Source organism: Arachis ipaensis, chromosome B09 (genome assembly GCF_000816755.2).
Source record: "Arachis ipaensis cultivar K30076 chromosome B09, Araip1.1, whole genome shotgun sequence".
In the NCBI taxonomy this organism is placed as follows: Eukaryota; Viridiplantae; Streptophyta; class Magnoliopsida; order Fabales; family Fabaceae; genus Arachis; species Arachis ipaensis.
In genome coordinates, this window is record NC_029793.2 from 131,635,350 (window position 1) to 131,645,607 (window position 10,258).

The following is a 10,258-nucleotide window of genomic DNA, read 5'->3' on the forward strand; positions in this document are numbered from 1 at the left end:
AACTAGTCATCATCGATAAATTAATGTTTTTTGGAGCATGTTTTCCTTTGATGGATGAGCAAAAACACTTTTGAGGCTTACCAGGAAGGAAAGCTCCTCATCAAGCCAATTCACGAAGGCCACAAGATCTTCAATCTTAGAGAATGAGGCAGCTCGAACTTCAGTTGCCAAGAACATCACAAAATCTCCTTGTGTTTCTACATCAGCTTTCACCTGAATCGAACAAAAAAGTAAAATCTAAAATTTGTACAGACTAGTTGCCAAAATGAGAAAATAAGTGAAAACTTTAGCATACAGCTAACAGGAATGATGATCTATTCTCAATTTCCCCAATCATGTTGCTCCTTGCATCGGATGCATTAGTTGTTGACAAAACTAAAGATGAGGTATCCTTCTTTGCCTCCCGTTTCATCAATGTCTGATAAAATTCTACTAGCTCGGGAGCCCGGTGAACTTTGTCACCATCCATTGCACCTTTCGGCAGGCTTCCTGGGGGAGGAGGAGGTAAAGGGGGACCATGGGGTACTTCATTAGATGGATTTGCATTAGCTCTAACAGGAGCACCATCGGATGATTTAGGAGGCGGACGAGGCACCCTAGGAGGCCTTTTCTCAATCTGTCCAAGTTTCATCTTGCTAATGTTTTGATTGTCAACATCCCTACCATTCTCAGAGAGATCATTTGGATTACCAGGGACATATGTCTTCCCCTTTATTTGTGTAAGTTTTGGTGGCAAAGATATAAGCCCTTGGCCTCCAGCCTTGGTTATGTTCATATTTGAGTCATCACTGAACTTCTTTATTCTTGCTTTTTCAGCCTTTTCCCTGATTTCTTTCTCCCTTGCTAAGGCCAATTTGTGGCGATCTTTATATGCAGGATATCTTTCGTCCAGTGAACCCTCAACCGATTTAGACATCAATTGGAATGAGGCTGAAACCGAATTTAAGGAGTCACTGGATGAAACATCCTCATGAATAACAGTAGGCTCCTGATCCTTCTGCCCGAAGGTAGTGATGGCTACATCATCACCAGCATTTCTTAGCATCAACGACTCCAATGTACCCCTAGGCCTATCACTCGCACTCCTCCTTCCTGGAGAGCCTCCTGAGAAAGATCTGGCCGGTGATATAAGAGTACTTGAATCATCTTTGCTTTTACCCCATTTTTTCAACTTTTGGATTAAGCTAGGCTTCTTGTTAAGACTACTGTGTCTGCTGCTAGTAGAGCTCTCAATAGAGGTATTGTCAAGATCTTCACTTCCAGGTGAAGAGGAATGGGAAAAGGTGCTATCGAAATCTGTGTCAACTTGGCCACGTTCTGATCCGGCATATTCTAACAGTAGCTTCTTAGCCTTCTCTTGTGATTTTGGGCTAAGACTCTGGTTTAGATCACGGGCGGATAATTTTCCTAGAGGCGGAGGGTGATTCCTGAGTTCATATCTCAAGCATGCATTGACCCAACGGAGGTATACAAGTTCTTCAACTTCACTGAACCTATTCATCTGTAGTCCTTCGACTTGCTTTTGCAGATCTTCCTTCGCATGTGTCAGTCTACTGACCTCCTCTTTTGCCTTCGCTACCATTTCATTCTGTAGTTACAGACAAAACATATATTTATGTAGCTTTTGAAAAGAATTTTCTGCTGAATTAACCCCATTTGTCAACATACTCCAAAGCATTGTAGACAAATGCTAAATGTAAAAACTTATAACATGACACATTCAATTATTATATAATTATATAATGACTAGTGTAGTTCAATGTTTAATATTCATTCTTGTGATGCACTGCAACTTTAGTAATTTCAATTATCAGTTATTGAGATAGACTCTGACCTCTGTAATATTGGATATTTCTGTAATTCTAGATTCAGCAGCATTTAGTTTAACGGTTAGTTCTCGCTTCTCATGTTGAAGTTCTATGTTTTCTCTCTTAAGCTCCGCAACTTCAACCTCCAAATCATTTGCAGCCTTCAATTTCCTTTGAATCTCAGCATCATTCTTAACAGCCTCTTCTTCTTTCGCTTGTAGACCAGAAACTTGTTGTTTAAGCAACAATAGCTGGCCTTTTGTCTGGTTAGCCTCAACCTGTATCTGCCTTTTCAACTCCTTGATCTTGCTTCTAGCCACCTCAAGCTCGTCCCTGGCTGAAGCTCGGTCTGCGAGCTCTTCTTGTAGCTTCTTCCTCTCTTCCAACAAGGAATCAATGGTTACATTAAGCATATCTATTTCCACCATCTTATTTTGTAACTGCCTTTGTAAATCTACAATGTTTGATTCCTGCTCCTTCAAACCATAGTACTCAAGCAATTCGCCTTCAAGTTTCACTTCCCTCTCCTCCAATTCCATGACTAAATTCCTCATCCTTTCCAATTCACTAGCATCGTTTGCCTTTTCATTTTCATGAACCCGGTCTTTCTTCGCTTTATCAATCTCGTCAAACTCAACCTCCCCGGATAGAAAGCGTTCAAATTCAGGTAGAATATCATCTTCAAAATCATTATGCTGATTGATTATATTGCTAATTAACTTAACCTCCTCTTCTTGCTCCTCCTCCTCCTTCCTCTGCAACAATGTCAAATCATACCACAAAGTTCAGGAGAAAGTTCCTGTTTCACTATAGCCATAAAGCAAAATTTGCAAAAGAAATCCACATAACCATTAAAATAAAAAATCAATGTTCTAAAAGCCTAATATACTCACATTGTTCCGGTCAAGACCATTAGTAGAACAAGTTGTCTGTTCATGTTCCGTGCCCCCTTTTTGATGTTCTCTAATCCTTGCTTGGCCATGTTCTGTGCCATATTGATAATGGAGTTTAACATAAAGACCAAGATTATAGTTATACTATAGGATTGAACATAATATGAAACAAGTAGAAAAAACCTCTGTACAATGATTAGTATGTATAATTATAAAATATTCTCAAACAAATAAACAGGTAAAACACTAAAACTCACAAAATACCTGATTTGGAGTTATTCAAATTCAGCTGCTGAATTTTAAAGGCTGCAATTGAAGCAGCTACTAGGAACCCTAACCTAACAATCATGAAGCTACAAGTGATAACAGTGTACTAACAATGCATTCATTAAAAGGGGGAACCCATTTCCAAAACCACCCTCCACCACCCATTTCACCCAACCTCCATAACTATCTTCTCAAAAGCCTCAAACCATTAGAACCCCAGAAAATTGAAGACCCTGAGAGGAACAAAGAATTCGCAACTCAGGCAGACGAGGACAAATGAGCAAGACCCAGATTTGGAAACTTGAACCTTGCAAGAAGATTCCTTGGAAATTTTCAAACTTTATATTCAGCTTACTTATGCGGAGATTTCAACATAGAGACAAAAAGGTAGCTATAAGAAAGAAAGAAGTTGAATTTGTTGCTCAAGTTTGAGTCTATGTGGAACAAGTGGCCAATTTTGGGCCAGAGAGATTATCAATTGAGAAAATTTAGAAACAGGAGTTGGTCTACTATGGTTCTTGTCCCTTCCTTCCTTGTTTGGTTTAAGGTTAATGAAAGTAAATATGATAATGATTTTGGTTGTTTGAATGTTAGATGAAAAAAAGGGAAAAAGGTAAGAATCTTTAGTTTTATTTTTGCTGTTGCCGTTTTTTGCCGTTGGTCTTTACTCTTTACTCCTCACTTGTTAAACGTTGGGAGGACTAAGAACTTTTTAAACAACTTAAAATAATTCTATAATCAACAATTAGAATAAAAATGTGAAAAACTCAAATAAAAAAGATAATGGTAAGAGTAATTTACTTTTCCCACATCTTGATTGTACTTGATGGCTGTATGATTGGATTTAGTTGTTTAAATGTTAATTTAAATTTATTTCCTATATTTTTATTGTAGATGTTGATTGTATGATTTTTTTGTTGTTTAAAGAATAGTTTTCTAATTGATTGAATTCTTGTAAGCAGAGACTGACCTAGAGGGGTGACCCCCAAAATTTTAAGAAATTATACTTTATATATGATATATGTGTTTAAAAAAATAAAAAATAACTCTAATAACTATATGTTAATTATTTTTATAGAATGAAAAAAAAAATCTAAAATTCGGTCCCTTCATATTAAAATTTCTAGATCTGTCCCTACTTGTAGGTTTGAAAAATAATTACTTTGTAAAATTTAGTCTTAAGGGATTCACATAAAGAAAAAAAAAAGCTATTGTAAATTCTTTTAAGAATTTAATTTTAGTATGTAAAACATTTTTGCGAGCAATTATGCATGCTAAAAAAATTGACATGGGACTAGTACATTAAATGACTTGATTCTAGTGATGATCTCTTGTATCCTTTTCTTATTTTTATTTTTTCTAAATCATTCTTCTTTTTAAATATATTTAATGGATTTGATATCTTTATATTTTCAAGTATTAAATTCTCCCTCTAATATCATCCAATAAATTTGTCCGACAACCAACAACAACAACTAAGCAAGATACCAAACTCGAGGAATACAGAGAAGTTTCCCTTACAATCAATACAAATCCAGCAATTAGAAGATAACATCCACATCCGTAAATCTACATTATAGACCAGATCCAGAAATAATAAATATCTAGATCGGTGGCCGTACTTTAGAAAAATACCACTATTATACACTGCTTTAGTAATTAAAATATATTTTTCAAGGTTCAAATGTATTTTCTGTTTCCTATAAATATTTCGAACTATTTGGTTTTCTTTAAGCTTCAAGTGGTTTATAAAATAGGAAGAGTTTTAAGTATAGCGAAAACACCGGTGATCCAATTGTTTTAACTGTTGATCTAAATTATAAAAAATATATATATTATATATTAATTGAAATCAATGGTTAAAACAATTAGAGGGGTGTTCCGGTATACTTAAAATTTTTCCTATAAGATATATAGTTATATACATAAATGTCAAGGACATTTGACGTGATAATAGGTGGGATTTTTGTCCTCATTGTCCTTACATCTAACAGGTTTCTAAAAACACAAGAAATCCATAAAACACAAGAAAGGGGCATGCGTTCAGATTGAGTGATTCGATAGTTTTTTTTTTTTTTTTTCACTGAATTTGTGCTTAATTAAAAGGGTTCACATCAAAATGTAGAATGGAATGTGCTGTATTTTTTTCAACCTATGTGCGGATGCTGCTTCCAAAACACAAATCCACTTGCAATGACCGTACAAGTGTTTCCCATAACTGTGTACTACATTTTAATCATAATGGTCAGCAAATATCACACACCCCATGTTAGAATCTGCTACTTGCATAACAAAAACTGAAACTTGCATTTACAATGCAAACAAATAACAATACAACATAAGACATCCCTGAAATCGAAAACTTGCTCTTCCTTACATGCATAAACAATACACCACGAGACACTAGTCTAAAATCTAAACTTCTGTTTCTTCCTGATCATGAACTAAAAACAAAATGAGTAGACACCTTTTCACCAAGACAGATTCCTTTGAGTAAAGAGATGGTAAGGAGAAAGCGAGATGACAAGAAATGACTATCCTACTTAAGTGTGAAAATACATGAAGCATAGCCTCAAGAAACACTGCTTCAGTGGGTGGCTTGGCTTGGAGTATGATCCACATCGCCACCACAACTTAATGAACCGCTGGCTGTTGCTGCCACCTAAGGACGACTAGACATGCCGCGGCCCCTTCCTCTTCCTGCATAGCCATAACCGTAACCCCTTCCATAATAACCACCACCTCGAGAGCGTCCACCACGGCCTCCCCAGCCACCACGGTGCCTTGAAAAATCACCAAAAGTCTGCAACACAAAGTAGTAGAACAATTTGAACAATTTGAACATTGTCCATGGATATGAGGTCAAGACAAGATACACATTACCTCAGTATCAATCTTGATTTGTTCAGAATATCTAACCCTTCCATTTTGTGAATCATGATCAAGTGCATTACAAGAAAGCGTGTCGAAGAAATCATCCTTGTTATAAACAGGCTGTGGAAACAATTAAAAACAGTCATAAGACAACAAAATTAAGTTCTCGACATAATTGACAGCAATGAGCTACACACACAATCGTAAGAGAACTACCTTGGCGTCCGTTTTTGATGTATCACCGTTGTCTTCATATTGACTGTCATCTTCATCACTTGCGTCCTCGCCATCTCTATCTTTTGAATGGGACTTATTGCTTTTACCTAGATGACCCCATACTTCATCCTTTTTGAACTTTTCATTCATTGCCATGAAATCAAAGTCTTCAGTGAATTTTGCAACTGGGCGTGAACCCTGTAAAAAATTAATCCAAGATTACAATACCTAAAATGGATTGTTACACTAAGTTATCAATGTAAAAGCATCAAGTTAGTGAGAAAACAACAACAGGCAGAGTTACTCAAATTGCTTAACATCTGATAAAAAAAACTCCGACACAAGAAGAGTGTAAATTCTTAAACCAAAAGGTTAACTACCCTATTGCCTGAAACACACATGAAATTAACTTGAAAATTGCAAAATCTTCTAACAAGTTGATAAAACTTAGAAGTGTTGAAGAGAGCATTACCCCAGTCCCTCTTCCTCTTCCACTTCCACGTCCCCTGTATCCGTAGCCATGTTGAGTATGCATAGGAGCTCCCCCAGGCTGAAGAAAGCATGACCAAATGTCAAGAGAATTTTCTCCGACAAAAAACCAAAGTATGAAAAGGAATAGCTTAATGTGCTCAATTATTTTATAATTGCCACTATTAAGCCCAATTGACATGTGATATCCATTTATTAATTAAAGAGAGAGCAAGAGGTGTACCCTCTGATTAGGCCGCGATGTTACTGGCAGTGGCAGTATTGGTGGCTGAGCTTCAGCAGAAACTGGAACAGATGGCTCTGGAGGTAATGTTGATAATGCAGGAACCACCTCAACATCCTTATGAGTTTGTGAAGGCTGAGATGAAGATACTACAGTTGGTCCAGATTGCAACAATTGACCTGGTGTTACCAAAGGAGGGGCTGGTGCATCCATATGTATAGAATTTGATGATCCAACAAGTGCAGGAGCTAATGGGGATGCACTTTGATATGGCAAGCTTGAACCAGAAATTGCATTAGGTTTGTTGACTGGTGGTACTACAGCACCTATATCGGGAGCTCCATTGGTAAAAGGAGTCAACGATGGTCGGTTAGTGGTGACTGGGGCTGCTGGAAGCGAAACAGCAGCAATCTTGTTTGGAACTGATACTGGCAAAGATTCAGGTGCTAGAGCAGTAGAAGGAGCTGGAGGCAAAGTTGATGGCATATTAGATGGAAATACAGAAGTGGCTGTCACACTAGCAGAACTAGCACTCAGTGGGTGCAAAGTTGATGGGAGATTAGATGGAGGTATAGAAGTAGCTGTTACATTGGCAGAACTAGTACTCAATGGGAGCAAAGCTGATGGGAGTTCTGGCAAATTTGAAGGTGCAGCTGGCAAAGAAGGGCTATAATTAGGAAACTGCATTGGCTGCTGCATAGATGAAGGCATTGATAACCCAGGTGGTGGTCGAAGCAAAGATTGCTGTTGTAACTGAGGAAGCCCATTTGGAGCACCATAATATCCCTGCCAATACATTGGTGGCATAGCTAGTCCACCACCATTTGCATTTGGGGCATTTGGAGAAGCTCCCCATGATCCTATGTTCCCTCCAGGTTGATATAAAGGTAATGGTCCTTGATAATTTGATCCATGGAGTCCTAGCTGTGTGTTTTGAGAACTAAAATCTGTCAAAGATCCAGTTACTGGAGGTATATTTGTAGATGTGGTGGTGACTGGGCGAGGATACTGAGACTACAAGGCAATTTCACATGTTAGTATGTGATTTTAAATCGATGCGTTGCGTATTCAAAAAGTTGCTTATCAACCTGAATAATAGCTGGATCAGCATTTATTGGTGGAGTAGGCTGGACAGGTGGAGAAGATTTAACCTGTAAATCCTGCAAAAAGTATTATAGGATGTTTCAGCCAATCTGGTTTAAATAAATCATTCAGAGTCCACATGCAGTAACATAAAGCAGATGTTGTGTAATAACAACATCGGAATATTCAATAAAATGACATAAGAAAATCCGGATGGGCTTCCTCCCTACTTCAATGTATACAAGATGTGATTTGCTGACAATTACTAGAAATAAACCTCTACATAAAATTGGGGATGAAGATAAATGCTAGAATATTTGCATCAATTACCCATTATTCCAATTCTTGTAGTATTAATTAGTCCTAGAGATAAAAATATCACATAATAACATGCAGTTCTTTCAAAAGAAAATTAACACAATAGACAACACCACATCAGCTATTCAGTAAGGTAATAGTATTTGATCTGTATATGATACCTTGATGTCAGTCCCACGGAATAGTATATACTCGTACACCTTGTCACTTGGAGGAATCTGTGGACCATCTTTTTTCCTTCCTTCAGTTCCAAAAGATCGCACTGCACCACAAAACCCAAAGACTAAAGAATCAGTACATCAAAGCCGCTTTTGACGGTAAGACACCTATGAAGAAACCTTTGTCATTGTTTAATTACGTAAACAGAAATAATAGACTTCAACATTGAAAATGACATCCAATTTTATGCATTCACAAGTTCATGACATCAACTAACACGCTCTTCATGTTCTTCATGAGCCAAATACATGTTATAATCAGCAAAACAAATTAATGCCTACTGCTTCCCCGACCATATGATGGGAATTTTAGAGGCTTTTACCATGACCAACACATAACTAAAGACTCACAACTCACAATCATAATATTAAGTGGGGCACCAAACAAAAACACAAACCAAATGTCCAAAAGCCAAAGCATCGTCCAGTGAGAATGAAAATCGTAAGTCATAAAGAAAGCAACACAACTTAGAAAACCAAAAAGCCAGATAGATTATCAAAAAGCCTTCAAACCACTGAAAACAATCTGAGATGTGGTAAAAACATTTCAATTTTATTGTATAAATAGAAAAATGAAACCTCAATGGTAACAGAAAGTGGAAACCTTTTGAAAATTAGTTAGTGCTTACACCTTTTATAGAAAAGAACCCTAAACAATCAGAAGTACAGAGCAATTTCTTCCCTTCAGAACAGATAATCATTTACAAAGCAGCATCACTAACCCTTTTATCGTTAGTAGCCATAATATAATCAATGATCAAACATACAATTACACTATAAACACTTACACATCAAAATTGCACGAAACAGCAAGAGAAGCACAATAATTCATAAAACTAAAACATAGACAAGTCACCACAAAGCTTTCAAACCAACTAAAAACACAATGACAAGAACCATATAACACCATACGAAGCTCAGATTCAAACTCAAGGTCAATCCACATGATAAAACCTTGCAATAAAAAAATCAACTCTTCATTGGAACACCCAAAAAAAAGGAAATTCACACGAATTTCACTCAAAACAGATAAAACACGAAGTTTCTTTTTACCATCATTTCAAAGATCTAAGACACACATAACACCAAATTAAGCTGAAAATCGAAAGGGTTTTGAGAAAAAGTACCGTTTCGGAGGCCAATACTGGACTCATCGGTGTTGATATTGTAGAGAACACCTTCGTATCTGATCTCGCTCTTGGAGGTCAAGCTGATCAAGCAACCAATGTAGGAATCCGCGGCGGAACTCGAGCGAGAAGAGGCAGTATCGGAAGCCATAGCCTTAGCTTGCGAGGGAGAACAAAAACCATGCACTGCGTTCCGCTGATTTTTGTGACGGGAGAACGAATTTAGGGTTCGATCGGTTTTTGCTGGGTCAGTGAGAGAGAGAGAGTGTGTCTGTAGGGGATAGGAAGTGAGAAAGCATTAACAAAAAAGAAATTAACAATAAAAAAAAAGATTTTTTTTTATTATAAATTAAAAAAAAAACTTTATTTTCCAAAAAAACTAATCGAATTTTAATTTTTTGAAATACGATTTTCTTTTGTTTGACATTTAGGATAAATTTATTGTACTTAACGGCGATTTTTGGTTGAATTTTTTGGTTATGGAAGTTGTGTATGTATTGTGCTTCGTTATGAATTTTGGAGGTGCTAGATAAATATGTGGGACAATTTTTGCTGCATTTTGGTGTGAAAAAATTGGTCCGATTTTTTTGGGTGAAAAATTTTATAAACAAATTAGAGAGTCCGTTTTTCATGAAGGAAATATTTGAATTTTAATGGAAGCTAATCGGACCGTCTGTTTTGTATATGTAGTAATTTTTTTTATTTTCTGAAAATTAAATCGAACGGCCCGAGTTGATTATTA

General features: G+C 36.7%; 2 protein-coding genes across 2 annotated transcripts in view; both read right to left on the bottom strand.

Annotated features, from left to right (window-relative positions):
- Positions 1 to 3,554, bottom strand: part of LOC107618219 (protein CHUP1, chloroplastic) — a gene marked incomplete in the record, with an annotated part of 5,129 nt that extends 1,575 nt beyond the window's left edge. The window contains 5 exon segments of the mRNA XM_016320220.2: positions 82 to 213; positions 296 to 1,588; positions 1,835 to 2,563; positions 2,702 to 2,793; positions 2,966 to 3,554. Coding sequence (XP_016175706.1) covers positions 82 to 213; positions 296 to 1,588; positions 1,835 to 2,563; positions 2,702 to 2,793; positions 2,966 to 3,050 — 2,331 coding nt within the window.
- On the bottom strand, positions 5,091 to 9,819 carry LOC107618009 (protein decapping 5). The gene is made up of 8 exons (XM_016319920.2): positions 9,517 to 9,819; positions 8,333 to 8,433; positions 7,859 to 7,930; positions 6,771 to 7,784; positions 6,531 to 6,608; positions 6,059 to 6,256; positions 5,852 to 5,962; positions 5,091 to 5,771 (listed from the first exon to the last, which is right to left on the bottom strand). The coding sequence occupies exons 1-8, from the start codon at positions 9,665 to 9,667 to the stop codon at positions 5,631 to 5,633; spliced, it is 1,866 nt and encodes a 621-aa protein (XP_016175406.1). The 5' UTR covers positions 9,668 to 9,819; the 3' UTR covers positions 5,091 to 5,630.

Bases quoted from the DNA above. Each gene is read 5' to 3' on its own strand.
- LOC107618009 (XM_016319920.2), bottom strand. From the start codon at position 9,667: ATGGCTTCCGATACTGCCTCTTCTCGCTCGAGTTCCGCCGCGGATTCC. The intron at 6,257-6,530 runs GTAATGCTCTCT...AATTTTTTACAG, and splicing joins GAAGAGGAAGAGGGACTGGG to GGTTCACGCCCAGTTGCAAA. The intron at 5,772-5,851 runs GTAATGTGTATC...TTTGTGTTGCAG, and splicing joins AAATCAAGATTGATACTGAG to ACTTTTGGTGATTTTTCAAG.